The sequence below is a fragment of the Panthera pardus genome, unplaced genomic scaffold (genome assembly GCF_024362965.1).
Source record: "Panthera pardus isolate Hobbes unplaced genomic scaffold, ASM2436296v1 HiC_scaffold_17, whole genome shotgun sequence".
NCBI lineage: Eukaryota > Metazoa > Chordata > Mammalia > Carnivora > Felidae > Panthera > Panthera pardus.
Window position 1 is genome coordinate 96,965,516 of NW_026526732.1, and position 20,308 is coordinate 96,985,823.

Below are 20,308 nucleotides of genomic sequence, written 5' to 3' on the forward strand. Positions count from 1 at the left end.
ATGCAAGTAAAATCTGGTGCTATGCAGTGGTTAGATATGATGAATCAGATGTATAATAGCAATATAGATAAATGTTAAAAACAGTGCTGACTGAAAAATCTGACACGGGTTGAGGTATATATTATACCAATGTAATACTGGTAAGTAAAGATTGGTACATAGATACAGTGGAATAATATGGAGTTGTGAAAAAGAGAAAGTTCTGGGGCACCTGGTCGCTCAGTTGGTTAGGCATCTGACTTCGGCTCACGTCATGATCTTGTGGTTCATAAGTTCCAGTCGCACATCAGGCTCTGTGCTTTGGATCCTCTGTCTCCCTCTCTCTCTGCCCCTCCCCCCCCCACTCTCTCTGTCTCAAAAATAAATAAACATTTTAAAAACAGAGAGAAACTTGTTTATGTACTAGTGGAAAGATCTTCAAAAAACATTAAATAAAGGGCTCAGTCAGTTACTCATTCTCTCTCTCTGAAAATAAATAGAGGTGCCTGGGTGGCTCAGTCAGTTAAGCATCTGACTTCAGCTCAGGTCATGATCTCACACGGTTCATGGGTTTGAGCACCACGTTGGGCTCTGTGCTGACAGCTCAGAGTCTGGACCCTGCTTCAGATTCTGTGTCTCCCTCTCTCTCTGCCCCTCCCCCGCTCATGCTCTGTCTCAAAAATAAACAAACATTAAAAAACATTAAAATAAATAAACTAAAAAAATCAAGTAAAAAAGCAAAGTACTAAGCAGCATGTCTGGTAAGTTACTTTTTTGTACAAAAGAGGGGATAAAAATATCTATGTTTATATTTGCTTTACTCGAATAAGAAACACTGGAAGAATAAACAAGAAAGCAATAAATGTGGTTTACCTATAGCGGGTGGATGGGAAGTGGGAACAGGGTAGACGGGAGACAGGGATGTGAGGGAGACTTTTCACAGTTCCCCTTAAAAAAATACACACACACACACACACACACACACACACACATAAATGTGTGTATGTCACATATATATATATATATATATATATATATATATATATATATATGCCTTTTGATTTTTTTAACTCAGAAAAGCTTTATAATTTATTTTGTTTTCTGGCTCTTCCTGTGCCCTCAACACTTTCACAACGACTTTCAGCTCCTCAATAAAGAAAGCGCGCTTGATCCTGTCAAGCACACATTTGGCAACGTGGAACCACCATGGGCCCTGCTGACATGTCTTTTCGTTTTAGAGAACCTCATAAGAACTTTAGGTCTTGTCTCACAGCACAAGCTCCTTAAAGATGGACCGAGCACACTCCACAGGCAAATTTTGGTGATTTACTAACTTTCTTAGTATAAAGGTAAACAATTCCATTACCAGGGTTTTAGAACAGCCTAGTTTTGCTAGAGGCATATGACAGTGTGTCAAATGCCAGACCATCCTGAATGCCCCTAGACACCATCCCCGGAGGACCAAAAGATATTTTAAACTATGAGAATGTATGGTATGTATTTAAAAAATTGTATAAGAATACATGCACATAAACACTACATGTATTATAAAGGCATACACAAATATATATATTGCAAGGACACACAAATAAAAAGATCCAGAATAAACACTGATGGATTGTCCAAAGCATAAGAGGAGTATGGGAGTGGGGAATTCCAATCAAAAAGGAATAAACGAATAAAAATAAGAAAGGATCCTAGACCAAACCAGTGATGAACGTGGGCCACAAATTGGAGTTACAAAAGAAAAGAAACTGAATCCTAAAGAGATATCTCAATTTCTTCAGTACTTTTTGAGAGGAAAAATAGTTTCTGACAGTTTGCTGCTTTTTCATTTCCCAGAATATGAGGGAAAGTTTGAACAACGGCATAACTGGTCATACTTATATGGAAGGAGGTAAAATGACTTTTGAGTTTTTCACTCAACTTGTTCAACATCACAAAGAGAACAGGGCATTTTATTCCCTTAGTTGAATAAAGAATTAAAGGGAAGCATAAGTTAATAGAAGACGGGAAAGTACTAACTCATACATTATGAAAAGAATTATGGAATTGTGCTGGAGCTAGATACAAAAATGGCATTGAGGTAACAGAACACCAACCTGTCCTTTATCCATGTCACTATTTGCATTCTCTGAGTCCATTGTCTCTGTTCTTTTCCTTTTTCCTTTTCTAAGAGCTTGGGTATTGGTAAGGTCATCTGTTTGCAAGATCTTCTGCATTTTCTCAAGTAGTTATCAAATATTTTCTGAAATTGTAGGAAGAGGGAGTGCCCATGTAGATGATGCTATTCTGGACGTAGCCCCAACATCAGTGTTTTTCCTTAAAAACAAAAACAAAAAGGGATACATAATATATTTAGCAACTATATGTTTCATAATGGCACTAGCCACTCAAGTAGTACTTTTACTAAATGCTTCTTATCTTTCTCCCACTGACAAATTTTTAAAAAAAAATTTTTTTAACGTTTATTTATTTTTGGGACAGAGAGAGACAGAGCATGAACGGGGGAGGGGCAGAGAGAGAGGGAGACACAGAACTGGAAGCAGGCTCCAGGCTCTGAGCCATCAGCCCAGAGCCTGACGCGGGGCTCGAACTCACGGACCGCGAGATCGTGACCTGAGCTGAAGTCGGATGCTTAACCGACTGAGCCACCCAGGCGCCCCATCTCCCACTGACCAATTTATTACACATTTTCATTTGATTCAACGTTTTTTTTTTTTTTTTTTTTTATTTATTTTTGGGACAGAGAGAGACAGAGCATGAACGGGGGAGGGGCAGAGAGAGAGGGAGACACAGAATCGGAAACAGGCTCCAGGCTCCGAGCCATCAGCCCAGAGCCTGACGCGGGGCTCGAACTCACGGGCCGCGAGATCGTGACCTGGCTGAAGTCGGACGCTTAACCGACTGCGCCACCCAGGCGCCCCATATTTTCATTTGATTCAAAAGTCTTCCAATTTCATCATCACGAGGCTGTCATGTTTCCGTGATGTGACTGATATGCAGTGAGTTGTCACTTATAAAATGAAATAGTGTAAGAAAAATTTCCATTTTTCCAAGTTTTTTCTTGTCAGTCAGTTATGAAGAGTCTAAAAACCAACGTAGAAACATTATAAATTTATGCAAACAGTATTTCAAGGACGAAGTTGTAAAAGGCATTAATAATAGCAGATTTCATCAAGATCAAAATATTCCAAAGGAAATCCATAAGAATTGCTTAAAGGTTTTTTCTTTTCCTGAAAACCTAGAGTTTTGAGGTGGAAGATTTTCCTTGGTGTAACTTTAAGAATTGTACCATAAAGGGGCGCCTGGGTGGCGCAGTCGGTTAAGCGTCCGACTTCAGCCAGGTCACGATCTCGCGGACCGTGAGTTCGAGCCCCGCGTCAGGCTCTGGGCTGATGGCTCGGAGCCTGGAGCCTGTTTCCGATTCTGTGTCTCCCTCTCTCTGTGCCCCTCCCCCGTTCATGCTCTGTCTCTCTCTGTCCCAAAAATAAATAAAAAACGTTGAAAAAAAATTAAAAAAAAAAAAAAAAAGAATTGTACCATAAAGAATGGAAGAAAAATATATCTCAAAGGCAAAAATACATTTCAAAAAAATTTTGAGGGATAATCATTTTTTAAAACCTGATAAAGCAGATGATAATTCTTAGGTAGAACAGGGTTGAAATGTTCAAATTTAATTTTTTCTATACACAGATGATATGGTACATTTGGTCTTAGCATCCTTATTACTTGCATATATTGGTTTATTTCTATGAAAAGATATTAAATTATAAATAATAAAACTTTAACTACAGAAGGAAGTGAGCTCAAAGGGACTTCAAGAAATATGTACACTGTTGAGCAGAAGGTAATATATGCTCCTTACCAAATCACACTAAATAATCCTTTTATAATAAATATGGTACTTGTACCTACTTTAAGAGAAATTCATCATTCTCTACTCCAAGTGTGAAATAATATGTGGGATGGTCTTGCCAAAATTGCTTATTGTGACTCTGAAAACTTACTTTGTGTTTTCAGATATATGAAGAATACTTAAGCTCACACATGGGACTGGGCTATCATATCTGAGCCACAAATAGCAGAGATCTTATCTAGCATCAAGCTTTATTAACAATTTCAATTATACAAGCAATCAAGAGGCACAGGTCAAGTAGGGTGCACTCTAGGTCATTTTGTTGGCTTTGTAGGTCCTCTCTTTTCAGATCACATAGGTACTCTGTGGTCTAGAATAAGTGAGGCCTCTACATGAGGTTTGAGGGTCATCTCACACAGTGAGGAGTGTTTAGGTTGTGACACATCACCATTTTATAACCTCAGAGTTCTATACCTTGTGTGACCTTTTCCAGGAAGTTATAAAGCCATAGATTCTAGGTATGTTTGCCATAGGCAATCCTAAATCAAGGATATACAATTAAGAGCATTCCATAGATAAAAATTCCACTGCTAGCAAATATCATTAAACCATTTACCAGGAGCAAGTTTGACAAATATTTTCTGTTAAAGGGGGCACATAGTTTAGGTTTTGCAGGTCAAGAGGCAAAATCGAGGATATTATGTAGTTCTTATATAGCAAAAGAAAAATAAATTTTCACAAAATTTTTATTCACAAAATTGAAAATATACTAATGATAATCGAATACAACTTTTTGTATGACAATTCTAATGAGAATAGAATTTTTAAAACTAAGATCTTGTTTAATTGGGGTTCAAAGTTTTCCTTACCATCAAAATCATTTGCAGGTGTTCATTGTTAATGCTGACCTGCAATGAGATTTTATAAATTCTAGATCTGAAAATGTCTTTTACACCAATAGTTGCTGTCATATACTGATATTAATCCATGAGTTTGTAATTTTCTTAATTGAGATAAAATTCACTATTTTAATCATTTCAATTGTATGTTCACTGGTTTTTTAGTATATTCACAATATTGCACAATTATGCTAGGGAAAGATAGGATTCGGTAGGCAGAGAGGGAAAGGTTACAACCTGAGGTCCCTGAGTGGGGAAAAACACATTTTAAAACATTTCTTCTGGGAATGTCTGACCTCAAGCAAATTCCCTCAGCTGTAAGGTTCCTCTTAAGAATGTAACAGATACCACCGACTCCCCCTTCAGGTTCCCCTAAGGAATTTGACAATGACAATACCTAACTAAAGGGCTCCTGGGTGGCTCAGTCAGTTAAGCATCCAACTCTTGATTTCGGCTCAGGTCATGATCTCACAGTTCAATGGGTTTGAGCCCTGTATTAGGCTCTGTTCTGACAGTATGGAGCCTCCTTGGCATTCTCTCTCCATCTCTCTGCTTGGGATGCTCTCTCTCTTCTCTTTCTGCCCCTCACCTGCTCGCTTGTGCACTCCTCTCTCTCAAAAATAAATAAACAAAATACCTAATACAAAATGCCTAACTAAAATAAACCATAAAACTTATGTTATATGAAGAATGGTATAACCATAATCTGACTCCTCACACAATGATGTCGAGCCAATCAGGAATGAATAACCCACCACCTAGTTATCATGCCATTAAGGGTAGAACCTGAAAAGGAACAAGGGAGAAAGGAAAAGGGAGGTGACCAAAACCTTATAAAACAAGGGACCTATAGTAGGCAAGGGACTACAGTGGGAGGGTATTCACTTTCAAATGTCCTCTCTCTGCAAAGAGAGCTTTCATAATATTCTTATTTATACTTATATAGGTAAGATATTCTTAGTTAGGATGTTCTTAATCTTATACTCTAATAAACTTTTGCCTGCTGTTCATTTTATTTTGTGTCTACTTCTTCATTCTTCGAAGCAGCAAGAAAACAAATCCCGGGTATTGAGTTAAAAAAAATCATGTAACACAATCATCCCCAAGATAGTTCATACCTCCCAATATAAGCAAATAATTTTAATTGAGGATATTCATCTCCTAGTAGACTTAAAAAAATTTTTTTTAATGTTTATTTATTTCTGAGACAGAGAGAGACAGAGCGTGAGTGGGGGAGGGGCAGAGAGAGAGGGAGATACGGAATCTGAAGCAGGCTCCAGGCTCCCAGCTGTCCGCACAGCGCCCGACGCAGGGCTTGAACTCATGAACTGTGAGATCATGACCTGAGCCAAAGTTGGTCACTCAACCGACTGAGCCACCCAGGTGCCCCTCCTAGTAGACTTTTATAGAATTCTACTAAATTCTTTTGATATTTGCCTTTAGTGTGTGACTCCATTGCAACAATTAATTACTTCCAATTAAAGGTTAGGTGGAAGCTCCTCATTGCACAGTTAAATGTATTTTGAAATAGGTTTTTGCATTTCTTTGCATTTTCTTTGCATTCATTGAAGTCTGAGATACAATACCGGAACTGTAATTTGAACTGGAAAATTACATCTGGTGTAAATCTGAATGGGGATGAACATCTCAATTCTTGTTTTAACTTATGGCAGCAGGGGAAGTGTATAAAGTAGCTGGAGACGTTACTTATGAGTGACATATTTGTTGTTATTGAAATGAATTTACCTGAGTGTAAGTTTTGCATATAAGTACATGTTTTGTCTTACAATTTTGTCTTGTAGTTTATTAACAAATTCATTAAGAAACATCAAGTCTGCAGCAAAATCTAATTTCCATTAGCCATTCAGGATTCCAAAAGCCATTCAGCCTTCCATAGGAGTGGTTGAGGGCAGTTCTCATTCACAAAAAATTTCAGTCTTGGCCCTGAATTCAAAGATTTGCAGTGAAACTTCACCATTGCTAAGGTTACTGAAATGCTGTACAGCAGGGCAAGTTAGAATATTCAACTTCTACTTCTGAAAAAACTCATGGAACTGATGATGGCCAAGTCCACAAGAATGAAATTCACCATTGACACTATTGGTTCAATAATGATAATGATATTTTCAGAAATTGCAAAATGATCTTAAAATTATAAGAAAATGCAAGAGATTGGGAATGGCAAAACAATCTTGAAAAAGAAGAAACTTGGAATATGCTCACTTTCCAATTATAAATCTTACTACAAAGCTACAGTAATCAAGACAGTGTGGTACTGGGGCACCTGAGTGGCTCAGTCGGTTGAGCATCCATCTGACTCGTGGTTTCAGCTCAGGTCATAATCTCACAGTTTCATGGGTTTGAGCATTGGGTCAGGCTCCACGCAGACAGTGTGGAGCCTGCTTGGGATTCTCTGTCTCCCTCTCTCTCTGCCCCTCCCCTATTCATGCCGTCTCTTTCTTAAAGTAAATAAATAAACTTAAAAAAAAAGTGTGGTACTGGCATAAGGATGGACATATACATCATTAGAGTAGAATTGAGAATCCTGAAATAAACCTTTTACATCTATGGTCAATTGATTTTTGACAAGGAGGCAAATACAATTAAATGTGGAAAGAAGAGTCTTTGCAACAAAAGGTACTGGAACAACTAAAAATTCATATGCAAAAGAGCACATCTTACCTCACACAATACACACAAATTAATTCAAAATTTACATTTAGATCATAGACCTAAAAGTAAGAACTAAAACTATAAACTCTTAGTAGCAAACCCAGGAGTAAATTTTGTGATCTTGGGTTAACCAATGATTTTATAAATATGACAACAAAGCCATTATCTTCACCATCTTGATGAGACCATCATGAAAGTAAAAAAGGCAACCCATGCAATGGAAGAAAATATTTGAAAATAGATCTCATAAGGGGCTTGTATACAGGATACATAAATAACTCTTACAATGCATTTATAAAGAGACAACCCAGTTTTTTAAATGGGCAAAGGATTTAAACAGGCATCACTTCAAGGAATATATACAAATAGCCAATAATCACACAAAAAAGATGCCCAATGTCATTAATCATTACAGAAATGCTCATAAAAACTATGATGAGATGTCCCTTCATACCCACTAAGATGGCTATAATAAAGACAGCAAATAATAAGTGTTGGAAATTGGAACCCTTATACACTGCTCGTGGGATTGCAAAATGGTGCAGGCATTTTGGAAAAGTCTGGCAATTCCCCCCAAATTTAAACATTGAGTCATCCTGTAACACATCAATTCTACTAAGTATATACCCAAGAGAAATAAAAAAAACATATATCCACACAAAAACTTGTATCCAAATGTGCATAGCTATATTATTCATAATACCTAAAAAGTTAAAAACAAAAAATGAATGTCTATCAACTTATGAAGAAATAGATAAAATGTAGCATATCCCTATAGTGAAATATTATTAGGCAATAAGAAATAAAGTTCTGATGCTACAACATGTATGACCCTTGGAAACATGCAAAGTAGAAGACACCAGTCACAAAAGATCACACATTATGTGATTCCATTTATATTAAATCTCAAGAATAGTCAAATTTATAGGGACAGAAAATAGATTAATGGGTTCTTAGGGATAAGAGATCGTGGCAAGGAAGGAGATATGATTGCTAATACATATAAGAATACCCTTTCATGTAGAGAGAACAAAAATGTTTCTTAAAAATTGGATTGTGGTGATGGTTGTGCAGCTCTGTGAATATACAAATAATATTGAATTGTAAACTTCAATTGGGTAAATTGTAAGGTATGTAAATAATATTTTAATAAAGCTATCTTAAAAAGCATGGAATACGTTCAAAATATTTTCTGTGAAGTACCTGCTGATAAATTATAAAATGAATGACAGTAGCTTTAAACACCTTATATTTTCACAAGTTTTGTAAATTTTTCCAGTGAAACCTTTTTCTGCTGCACACACATTTCTACCACCATCAATTGTAACACATCTTAGTAGATTCCACTTCAGGTTGTACTGAATCATTGTTTTCCCAGCCTCTTTCAAAATATTCTCTCCTGTGGTTGTTTCACAAAGACTATTTATAGAGGCTAATTTGTCAGTCACTCTAAATTCAGCAATTCCTCCCAAATAAACAAGAACAACTGAGCAATATCAGTAGCATCTGTTGAAATCATCAAGTGCCAAGAAAAAGTCATTTGCCTTGTTTTTATTTTTATTTTTTTAAATTAAAACAATTCTTTTTTTTTGAGAGAGAGAGAGAGAGAGAGAGAGAGAGAGAGAGAGAGAATGAGTGGGGGAGGGGCAGAGAGAGAGGGAGATACAGAATCCGAACCAGGCTCCAAGCTGTCAACACAGAGCCTGACGCTGGGCTTGAACTCCCGGACTGTGAGATCATGACCTGAGCTGAAGTTGGACACCCAACCAACTGAGCCATCCAGGTGCCCCTTATTTGCCTTGTTTTTAAATTGATTATTATGTTGTCCCCAATGTCCTCAGTTCTTTGAACAACTGTTTTTTGCTGAAAGTCTAATGGTCTTAAGTAAGTTTATTTTCTGGGCACATGTCTTCAGCTACTGGCATGATCTGTAAATGGTTTTCCTTGCTTGGCTAACAAATGAACCACTCAGAAACTTATTTTGGTTGCATTTTCACTTCATTTTGTTTCATTTGATTGTTTAGTAAGCTCTATGCCAAATGTGGGGCTTAAACTCATGACCCCAAGACCAAGAGCTGCATGTTCTATTGACTGAACCAGACAGCAACCCGCCATTTCTTACTTTTGTGAAGAAATTCTACTGGGATGAGATATTTCATTTTACATTTTCTAATTTTTCTGACTGTTGCTGTCTTGTGAATTGTGAATATTGGGATGAGTGCTTAGTTTGGTAACGTTGACATATGTCATGTTCTTTTAGCACACCTATGGTGTCACTGTATCATAAATGCAATGCTTTGCCCAATTTGATGACAAAATAATCCACACCCCACTCTGCTTTAAAAGCATGAAACACCTGGGGGGGGGGTGCTGGGTGCCTCAGTCGGTTAAGTGTCTGATTTGGGCTCAGGTCATGTTCTCATGGTTCCTAAGTTCAAGCCCCTCCTCCGGCTCACTGCTGTCAGATCCTCTGTCTCCCTTTCTCTTTGCCCCTCCCCCACTCATTCTCCCCCCCCACCCCCTCAAAAATAAATAAGCATTTAAAAAAAAGTATGTAATACTTGGGGTGCCTGGGTAGCTCAGTTAAGCATCAGATTCTTGATTTCTGCTCAGGTCATGATCTCACAGTGGTTAGATTAAGCGCTGCTTAGGGCTCTGCACTGAGTGTGGAGCTTGCTTAAGCTTCTCTCTCTTCTTCTCCCTCTGTCCTTCCACCACTTGTTCTCTCTCTCTCTCTCTCTCCCTCTCTGTCTCTCAAAAAGAAAAAAACCTGAAATGCAGTTTTCTCTCTTTTTCTTTTTTTACATGATTGTCATGCACTGGTAATAAAAAATAAATAAAATAAAATGCCTTGGTATGACAATATGCATGACACTAAAACACTGTGAAGTTATTGTAACTGCATTACTGTGATTTGTGGGTTACTGAGCAGCAGTACAAAGTGATGAGATTGCCTCGTATAGTTTCTGTCACAACAACTCAACTCTGTCCTCATAGCATGAAAGCAGCCATAATAATACGTAAACATGTAAGTGTGGATATGTTCCAATAAAACTGTTTATGAACACTGAAACTTTAATTTTACATGATTTCACATATTATGACATGTTATGCTTATCTTGATTTTTTTCAACGATGTAAAAATGTAAAAAGCATTCTTAGCTTACAGGCTGTACAAAAATAGGTGGCGAGCAGATGAGCATTAGTTTGCTGAACGCCATAGGGGCTCAGTTACAGTATTTAAATGCAGTTTAAACCGTGTCACCTGCTTTCTTTTCTTCCATCTTCACTTCTTTTCCTGTAGAACAAGCCAGCTGCTTTAACTTTTCTCTCCTCAGTGCCTTACTTCACTGTACATTATTACTAATAAATTAAGATCAGTACTTGAGAGACATAATACGTACATAGAAGATCCTACGGCAAATCGTTATTATTTGATAAAACTGAATTTTGCCAGATATAACTGATACAGACCTGTTAAGTATCATTTAGTGATGGTAATGGATGTCAGACTCCGAGGTCACTGGGGTTGAGGATAACTCCAGGGTAGAGGGAGGGGGAATGGGGAGTTACTGTTTAATGGGTATAGACTTTCAGTTTTGCAAGATGAAGAGTTCTGGAGATGGATGGTGGTGATGATCACACGACAATGTGAATGTACTTAATGCCTCTGAATTATACACCTTAAAATGGTTAAGATGGTAAAGTTTATGTTATGTGTTGTAAACACAATAAGAAAATTGGAGAAAATTAGTTTACAAAAACGTTGCTTTTGTAATTACCTGAAATAAAATTTTCTCCTGCTAATATGATTTTTTATATATAATTTATTGTCAAATTGGTTTCCATGCAACACCCAGCGCTCATCCCAACAGGTGCCTTCCTCAATGCCCATCACCCATTTTCCCCTCTCCCCCACCCCCCATCAACCCTCAGTTTGTTCTCAGTTTTTAAGAGTCTCTTATAGTTTGCCTCCTTCCCTCTCTGTAACTTTTGTCCCCCCTTCCCCTCCCCGCTGGTCTTCTGTTAAGTTTCTCAGGATCCACATAAGAGTGAAAACATATGGTATTTGTCTTTCTCTGTATGACTTATTTCACTTAGCATAATACTCTCCAGTTCCATCCACATTGCTACAAATGGCCAGATTTCATTCGTTCTCATTGCCAAGTAGTATTCCATTGTATATATAAACCACATCTTTTTATCCGTTTGTCAGTTGATTGACATTTAGGCTCTTTCCATAATTTGGCTATTGTTGAGAGTGCTGCTATAAACATTGGGGTACAAGTACCCCTATGCCTCAGCACTCCCGTATCCCTTGGGTAAATTCCTAGCAGTGCTATTGCTGGTCATAGGGTAGATCTATTTTTAATTTTTTGAGGAACCTCCACACTGTTTTCCAGGGTGGCTGCAGCAGTTTGCATTCCCACCAACAGTGCAAGAGGTTTCCCGTTTCTCAACATCCTCTCCAGCATCTATAGTTTCCTGATTTGTTCATTTTAGCCACTCTGGTGTGAAGTGATATCTCAGTGTGGTTTTGATTTGTATTTCCCTGATGAGGAGCGACATTGAGCATCTTTTCATGTGCCTGTTGGCCACCTGGATGTCTTCTTTAGAAAAGTGTTTATTCATGTTTTCTGCCCATTTCTTCACTGCATTATCTGTTTTTCAGGTGTGGAGTTTGGTGAGTTCTTTATAGATTTTAGATACTAGCCCTTTTTCCGATATGCCATTTGCAAATATCTTTTCCCATTCCATCAGTTGCCTTTTAGTTTTGTTGATTGTTTCCTTTGCAGCACAGAAGCTTTTTATCTTGATGACGTCCCAATAGTTCATTTTTGCTTTTAATTCCCTTGCCTTTGGAGATGTGTCAAGTAAGAAATTGTTGCTGCTGAGGTCAGAGAGGTTTTCTCCTGCTTTCTCCTTTAGGGTTTTGATGGTTTCCTGTCTCACATTCAGGTCCTTCATCCATTTTGAGTTTATTTTTGTGAATGGTGTAAGAAAGTGGTCTAGTTTCATTCTTCTGCATGTTGCTGTCCAGTTCTCCCAGCACCATTTGTTAAAGAGACTGTCTTTTTTCCATTGGATATTCTTTCCTGCTTTGTCAAAGATTAGTTGGCCATACATTTGTGAACCAATTCTGGAGTCTCTGTTCTATTCCATTGGTCTATGTGTCTGTTTTTGTGCCAATACCATACTTTCTTGATAATTACAGCTTTGTAGTAGAGGCTAAAGTCTGGGATTGTGATGCCTCGTGCTTTGGTTTTCTTCTTCAATATTACTTTGGCTATTCAGGGTCTTTTGTGGTTCCATACAAATTTTAGGATTGCTTTTTCTGGCTTCGAGAAGAATGCTGGTGCAACTTTGATTGGGATTGCTTTGAATGTGTAGATCACTTTGGGTAGTATTGGCATTTTAACAATATTTATTCTTCCAATCCATGAGCATGGAATGTTTTTCCATATCTTTGTATCTTCTTCAATTTCCTTCATAAGCTTTGTATAGTTTTCAGCATACAGAGCTTTTACATCTTTGGTTAGGTTTATTCCTAGGTATTTTATGCTTCTTGGTGCAATTGTGAATGGGATCAGTTTCTTTATTTGTCTTTCTGTTGCTTCATTATTGGTGTATAAAAATGCAACTGATTTCTGTACATTGATTTTGTATCCTGCGACTTTGCTGAATTCATGTATCAGTTCTAGCAGACTTTTGCTGGAGTCTATCGGTAATATGATTTAGTTAAAGAGTAAATCCTCAAGTTTCCTCAAAAACACACAATTCTTTCAAGACCAACCAGAAGAGACATATCAAACCTCTTTTAGAATGACTACTTTTCAGGAGACTTCAGGCCAATATTGTTACACCATCTACAAACAGATGATTCAATGTTTATATTACCTGCCAATTAGTAAGTTCAGAAGGAATATTGTGAATTTGGTATTAAACACTCTTAGTTCCTGATAGTAGAAGATTCACCTAGTAGTTATCTGCCCTTCTTTATTTTTTATTTTTTGCTAGAATAAATCATTTCATTAATTCCCTAGATAGTACATGTAGAATGTGAAATTAAACATAAGCACAGCCATGAGTACACCTATGATATGTGGTTGGTTGAACAATATAAGTCAGTGGCTTTCAACCTTTTTTGGAGGTTTTACATTTTGATCTGGGAAACAAACACACAAAATTAAAAGAAAACTTCATGAAACATTCTCACCCTTACTATATGTGATACACTCTCTCCATTTCTAGTCTATTTACTATATTGTTTTATTTTTTAAAGTGCTGATCATAGCGTATTAAATTGATTTCACAGCTCACTAATAGGTTATAGCTCATAGTATGAAAAACAATGTTTTAAGCAACATCCAAATTATGAAAAACATACTATCTACAAAATGAGACATAGAGAAAGGGTAGCTTTATAACTAAAGAAAGCAAATGAAGTTAATAAAAATATAAACTCTTAATGCATTTAGGTTTACTTTTAATGAGTTGATATAGTTAATATCGGAATTCAAAAGGCAAAAGCCCACCTCTGAAATTGTAATAAACAAAAGTCACCAAATTTAAGAAAAATAGATGAATATCAAAATATAATTCAATGTAATTCTCATTGGCCTTTGAATCGCAATATAAATTCTCTATTATGAACTGAATAAAAAATGTGAAAGGCAAGTACAGCGCTATAGTAAAGCCTAGCTGCCCTTACATAATTTTCAAAAGTGTCAGATTGTTTTCTATACATATCAGTTTTGGAATGTTCAGACATAAAAGGTCCTTTGCACTACCCAGGTCAGAATACAGGCTGAAGACTTCCCTCTAAATGAGTTCCAAAGTGCCAAGAAAATGGTGCCAACATAATTCTAAATATTCACAGGTCAGTTTAATGTTCTCTGTGAAATGGGCTCCCAGTTTCAACTCAGCCTCTAGTAAAGTGGGACATAGGGGAGGAAGATCCATAGTATTTTTAGAAAATTATATATATGCTAGAGGAAGAGAAATCAAGATCAGAATGGCTTCTCCTGCAATACCCACAACACTCTATGAGCAAAACTGGTGCTTGTATGACTTTCTCATCAAAGTGCTCTTGATTTCTGCATAGAAATTACTAGGTTTTACTAATGTCCAATAGGGAGCTTTTCAACTCACTCTTTTTACTCCTTCCATTTCCAAAGAACATCTAACCCATTTTCAATTTCCAAGTTATCCAGCAATATCCTGATTAAAAAGATGATCAATATACTTTAGGATGATTCAGCAACACAGCCAAACTATAATGACATTACTTAGACTAGACTGAAGACTACGTGTGAGCCTAGGAAATGTAAAATATGTTTGAAGGACTATATACCTGAAACATTTTTAACTTTCCATGATGGGAAAAGAAAAAGACAATCTTACAGGCCCAGGGTTGGCAGAAATACTTTTAATAAAACTAATTTAACTAGTAAGCAGTGATACCATGCAATGGCATCTATGTAATCACTATCTAGGAAAGGAACTAATTTTGCTCACCCTACTGCCCTATATGACATCCTGCCCTATATGACATTTCTCCAATCCTGTCTCCTTCATTTAATAACAATAAAAATACAGCTAACATTTACTGAGTGCTTACTATACATAAAGTACTGTGCTAACATTTTACCTCTACTATCTCATTTAATTCTCATAGTAGTTCTCTAGGATAGGTACAATTATAATTCATACTTGACAGATGAGGAAACTGGGTTTCTAGTGGACCCTGACAACCACTCCTAATTGCTAACTCGTAAGCAGGCTAAAGAAGGTCTCTAGAGCCAGAACTTAGAAACCAATCATCAAATCACCTTTGCAAAAGATTCCGTTAACTCCAGTAACTAGGTTTTTTGCTTTCTTCGCTTGACTAAGTCCCTTAAAGTGTCCTCCTTGCTGAAGTTTCTGCTTTGTAGTCCCATTCCCTGAGAGACAAGTCTTGACCTGCTTCTTAGGACTGTAGTCCTGCTCAGACACAAGTTCTGGAGACCCTCCCTTTATCCCTCCATCTCCCTTCTCTAGCCATCTCTATTCTGCTGTCTAAATTAGGAAGCTGACCTGTTTGGGCTTCTTATCCTCTTCCCAGTTGGATTTAGCCAGTGGGGTGTCCAAGCAGGAGATCAAAGGGAAGGAGGACAAAGAGTCAAAGAGAATTTAACCTCTTGCCTCCTTTCTCATGGGGTCATCTCAGACTTTTATAGTAGCTTTGTCTATATGATCTTCTCCTTTCATATTGGAATACCATTTCTTTTCCTCTCCCTTTGAGCCTATGTCTGTAAACATTTCCATTATGATTAACCCTGAGGTACAGCATTGTTCCTCTTGTTTTCCCCACACCCAGCTGTTATGGTCTGAATGGGTGCCCTCCACATAGACTCTCCCCGCACCCAAATTTGTATTTTGAAATCCTACCCCACTTAGGTCACGGTATCAGGTGATGGGGCCTTTGGGAGGTGATTAGGTTATGATGGGGGAGCACTCCTGAATGGAATTAGTGCTCTCATATAAAAGGCTTCAGAGAGATCCTTACCCCTTCTACCAAGTGAGAAGTCAGCAGTCTGCAGCTTGGAAGAGGGTCTCACTAGAACCTGACCATGTTGGCCCTCTGATCTTGGACTTCCAGCCTCCAGAAGTTGGGGAAATAAATGTCCATTGTCTCTGTAAGTTACCCAGTCTCTGGTATTCTGTTATAGCAGCCTGAATGGACTGACACTAGCCATCCACATTAGCTTCATCATCTATACTAGAGTTTCTCTGTTTCTCTTGATCTGGCAAGAGAGCCAGATGCTAAATGATCCAGCTTTTGTCTTACCTGAAGTTAGATAGCTTACTTTCATCTTGATGTGTTTAGGAAGAAGGCTTTTATAGCAGAGAGGTATTAGCACAGAAATCAGAGGCTGGGAATGGTGGAAGACAATCTTTACCTCCTCTACAATGTTACTTATCCCTATTAATTGTCTCTGAAAAGCTTGTAGCCATGCATGGAGTTATTTGAAAGCTTGCACAAGAAAGTATATGCAAAACTTAAAAGGACTCTGGACAAGGCTTCCTGTGGTTCCAGGGTCTCCAAAATCTCTAGGAAACATCAATTTTTGTGAGAAGTTGTGGCTATTTTTCTGTTACCATCTTCCCTGCACCCCCACCAACCCTTGGTATTTATGTGACTTTTCCCCATTTATCAGAAACAGATGCAGAGTTAAGCATAAAGGAAAATAAATCAATTAAAAGTTACATTTTAGAATAACTGTAAGTCATGTAAATCATCTTCCATTTCACATTTTTTTGATTAATGCAGAACATTCTATTCGTCTTGAAAGTTGAGGGCAAGATGAGATCATTATGCTTTTTACTTCAAGTAATCATATTCTAGAACATTAAATTTTAGACCAATTTCTAAAATTCACCAAATGTAATAATTCTGATGCAAGAATCAATGTCTATGCATAAAAATCAGGAGTGATTCAACTTTCAAATATTAATTTATCATATCAATTATAACATGAAAGGACAAAGTAATTTCTCTTTGAAATATCTGCCCCATTATACCCTATATTAATATCATATATTAATGAAATAACTGGTTAGCATTTACAATGTCTCTATTAATTTTTTACTTTTATGGTCTCAAAAGTTGAGGTCTAAACATAATTTATATGCTGAGTCACATACTTGAGATAATTTACTTAATAAATCACCTTAAGTGGTTTGCCCCCTCATCTGCTACCAATAACTTTCTCATCCTAATTTTTTTCATACCACGTTAAAGCAACATTAAAATTAAAAAAAATGATCACCTACATTTCACACTTTTTATTAAGTTATTTCCCTACCTCCTATGTATAGGTCATTAGAAAAATGCATTCATCTGTCTTTACAACTTATAGTTTTTTTCTATTAATAAATTCATAGAATGATAAAAAGGGGAGGAAATATAAAGGGCCATGTCATCTCTGTTACTTGTATTGCCAAACCTGGGTGTGGGCAGCCATAGGGCAAGTCAGGACTAGGAAGTTAGTTAAGGGTGGAGAATGCAAGTATTGATCAAAAAAGGAAGCCCAAGGAAATGGAATGGATCTACTCAATCCAGCTAAAGTCTAGAGAGCTATATAAAAGCAAGGAAGGGTAGATGGGTACAGTGAGTTCAAAGTGTGGAAGTCAACTTCAAGGTTCAAGAGTGTCAAAGATTGAGAGGAACAGGGGCTCAATGGTTGTGGCATTTTGGGACAATGTTGTGAATCCAGGATTGTGAATTCCAGTAGAGAAATTGCTCAAACAGCCAAGGGGGGGACAGAACCTCAGGAAGATGTTCATCCTATTCACAGCAAGAGGGGGAAGACTAAACATCCTCCTACCAAAGGATAGAAAGCTGACTGAAATACCTTTTTCTGTTTGTTTGTTTGTTTGGTAGAGGTAAAGTCTTGCTACATATGTCATTTGAGAGAGTTTTCCAGTCTGAATCTCTTCTAAATATATTAGATAATAAAGCAGTGTCACATAAGTGGTCACAAACACAGGACCTAGAATCAATCAAACTGTCTGGATCCATAACCATAGATCCAATACTTACTAACCATGTCACATTTCTGTGCCTGTCTCCCTATCTGTGAAAAGGTGATAATAACAGTATTATGTCTCATAACACCATTATGAGACTATATGTTAGGTATATTAATAGCATATTTATTAATTTATTTATTTAGTTTATTAATAGTAGCATTATTATTCTTAATTGAAGGAAAAAGACCCAGATCCTCTTCATACAGCTTAGATTACACATATAGTGTGTGTGTGTTTGGTGAGTGGTGGCTTACAAGGGGCAGCAGTGGGGGAGGCATTAAGAAACATAGTTAATTAACTTGGATGCCTGTGAACTATATGAGACAAACCACAATCTTACTTAAAAGTATAAAGAAAAATTATTAGACCAATCCTCCCCCCCTTTTTTAAGTAGGCTCCACAGCCAATGTGGGGCTTAAACTCAAGACCCGAGTCACATGCTCCACCCACTGAGCCAGACAGGTGCCCCTTTTATGAAAGACAGAAAGATGGTCTCTAATAGAGGCCCTTTTCCAAAGTGGGACTCTGCTTGCCCCCCAAGCCTGTTTAGCTTCCTGGAGGTGCTGATTTGAATTTATCCAATGATGGGGCAATGAAATGGTAATTTTCAATAAAAGAAGTCTTGCTAGACTGAAGGATAGAGGCAGTACTCTAGGCAAATCCCTCAAAGGGGAGGAGAAGATCTCTTGTGTGCTGGGAAACAGCTGATATACTGCAGGAGTATCTGGCTGGCCCTCATTCATCTGAGTTGGGTTAGCCTAAGGACAGTCAGATGAGAGAAAGGGTAGCTTCCCAAACCTAACTGGGAGGAGTTCCTTCAGGGGAGGGGCTGCAGTGGGCAGGGAGGCAGTGTAAATGAAAAGCATGCAACAGAAACCATATGGTTTTTGAAGTGCTGGAGAATCATGGCACTTGCTGGCTGTGTGATCTTGGTGGAAATTCTGTTCTCTATGCCTCAAGGTCCTTATCTATAAAATAGAGATGAGTAGTACCTATCCATTGTTGCTGTGAAGATTAAATGAGTAAATGTATGTAAAGAAACATTTAGCAGAAGTATTAGCTACTTACTAAAACAACTTGGTTGTCCACCCCAGGACAGCCATTCAGTAATGCAAAAGTCCAGGACATGTTGTTTCATGCCCTTTGAGTGAGAGGGGCAGACGAATAAGATTGGACCAACCAACTCCCAGGCTGCTGCTGGTGGTGTCTCTTAATCCAGGCACTGAAACCCAGACTTCAACAGCTCACAGAAGGCAGACCACCAGGGGGTCTGGTACACTAACTGCAGTCCTATCGTGTCTTCTCAAGGTGGATTCCTGCCTTGTTTCAAATGGACACAAAAAGCAATTGTGCTTACTTGCAAAGAATAGTGCCTACTAGACTCAGAGCGGGCTGGGACACTTAAGTAAGTAATGGCATCAGTTCAAAGTCTGTGTGGAACACATAAACGTTGTGTCACTAAACCCTTCACAGTCTAGAGGGTCAGAAGGGAACTTGGAGGAAATAGAACCAGCCAGACTGAGAGATCAGAACACCCCTGGAAACTGGGCCTGTCCACTGGAATGAGAAAGTCAAATGATGAAATAACCAGCCTCGTGATGTGGCAGAATGGAATCACAGTGATGAGACATTGGGGCCAAGTGTTCTGAAAATATGGTGATGTTGGGGGGGCAGGGGAGTCAAAGTTCATAAGCATGGCAAATGTGGGAAGCTAGACGTATGAGTAGATGGAGCTGAGTGCTTGGTATGGACAGGCAGTCTTCTATACCAAATGAAGGATTATCCTTGTTGGATTGAGGGCCCCAGTTACCAAGTTTCCAAAGAAGGATGAATGTTGAAAAGCCTCAAAGATTGTGGGTTGAGGCAGGATTTAGTAAGAGTAATTGCTACATTCACCAGGATGTCTAGGAGTAGTTTTGGGGAGCTGGATACTAAGTCCTTCTGCCTTTCTTTTAAGCCTTAAGACTATGGAGATCCTTGCAGACCCTGAGCTCAGAACTAAATTTTAGGACTAGTGTTTTTGGCTCAGAATAGACTTATCTATCCAAACATCTAGCTATAAATTGGGATACTTAACTGGCCTGAAGACAGCTCAGGAATCAAGTTAGCCCTTCTTTCCATGATAGACGTCTATGGAAGTGGTCCTAGATAGTTAACCCAGTCTTCCCTTTCAGTGTTAGAAGTGACATCTCAATGAAAATTACCTTAGGGAACTCACTTGCCTCTTTTCTAACCTGTTCAAAGTTGTAAGAGGACAGGAAACTCACAGCAGATCGTGTCCAGTTAGTCTCAGGGTGGACAGCATTTGCCTGCATTTGGGAGA

At 38.0% G+C, this 20,308-nt stretch overlaps 1 protein-coding gene across 2 annotated transcripts in view; it reads right to left on the reverse strand.

Annotated features, from left to right (window-relative positions):
• Positions 1 to 20,308, reverse strand: part of BEND6 (BEN domain containing 6) — a 64,392-nt gene that overhangs the window by 36,870 nt on the left and 7,214 nt on the right. For both annotated transcript variants that reach the window (XM_019457495.2, XM_019457494.2), the window contains exon 2: positions 2,082 to 2,301. In XM_019457495.2, the coding sequence (XP_019313040.1) occupies positions 2,082 to 2,201 (120 nt within the window). In that variant the 5' untranslated portion in view covers positions 2,202 to 2,301. The remainder of the gene's footprint in view (positions 1 to 2,081; positions 2,302 to 20,308) is intronic.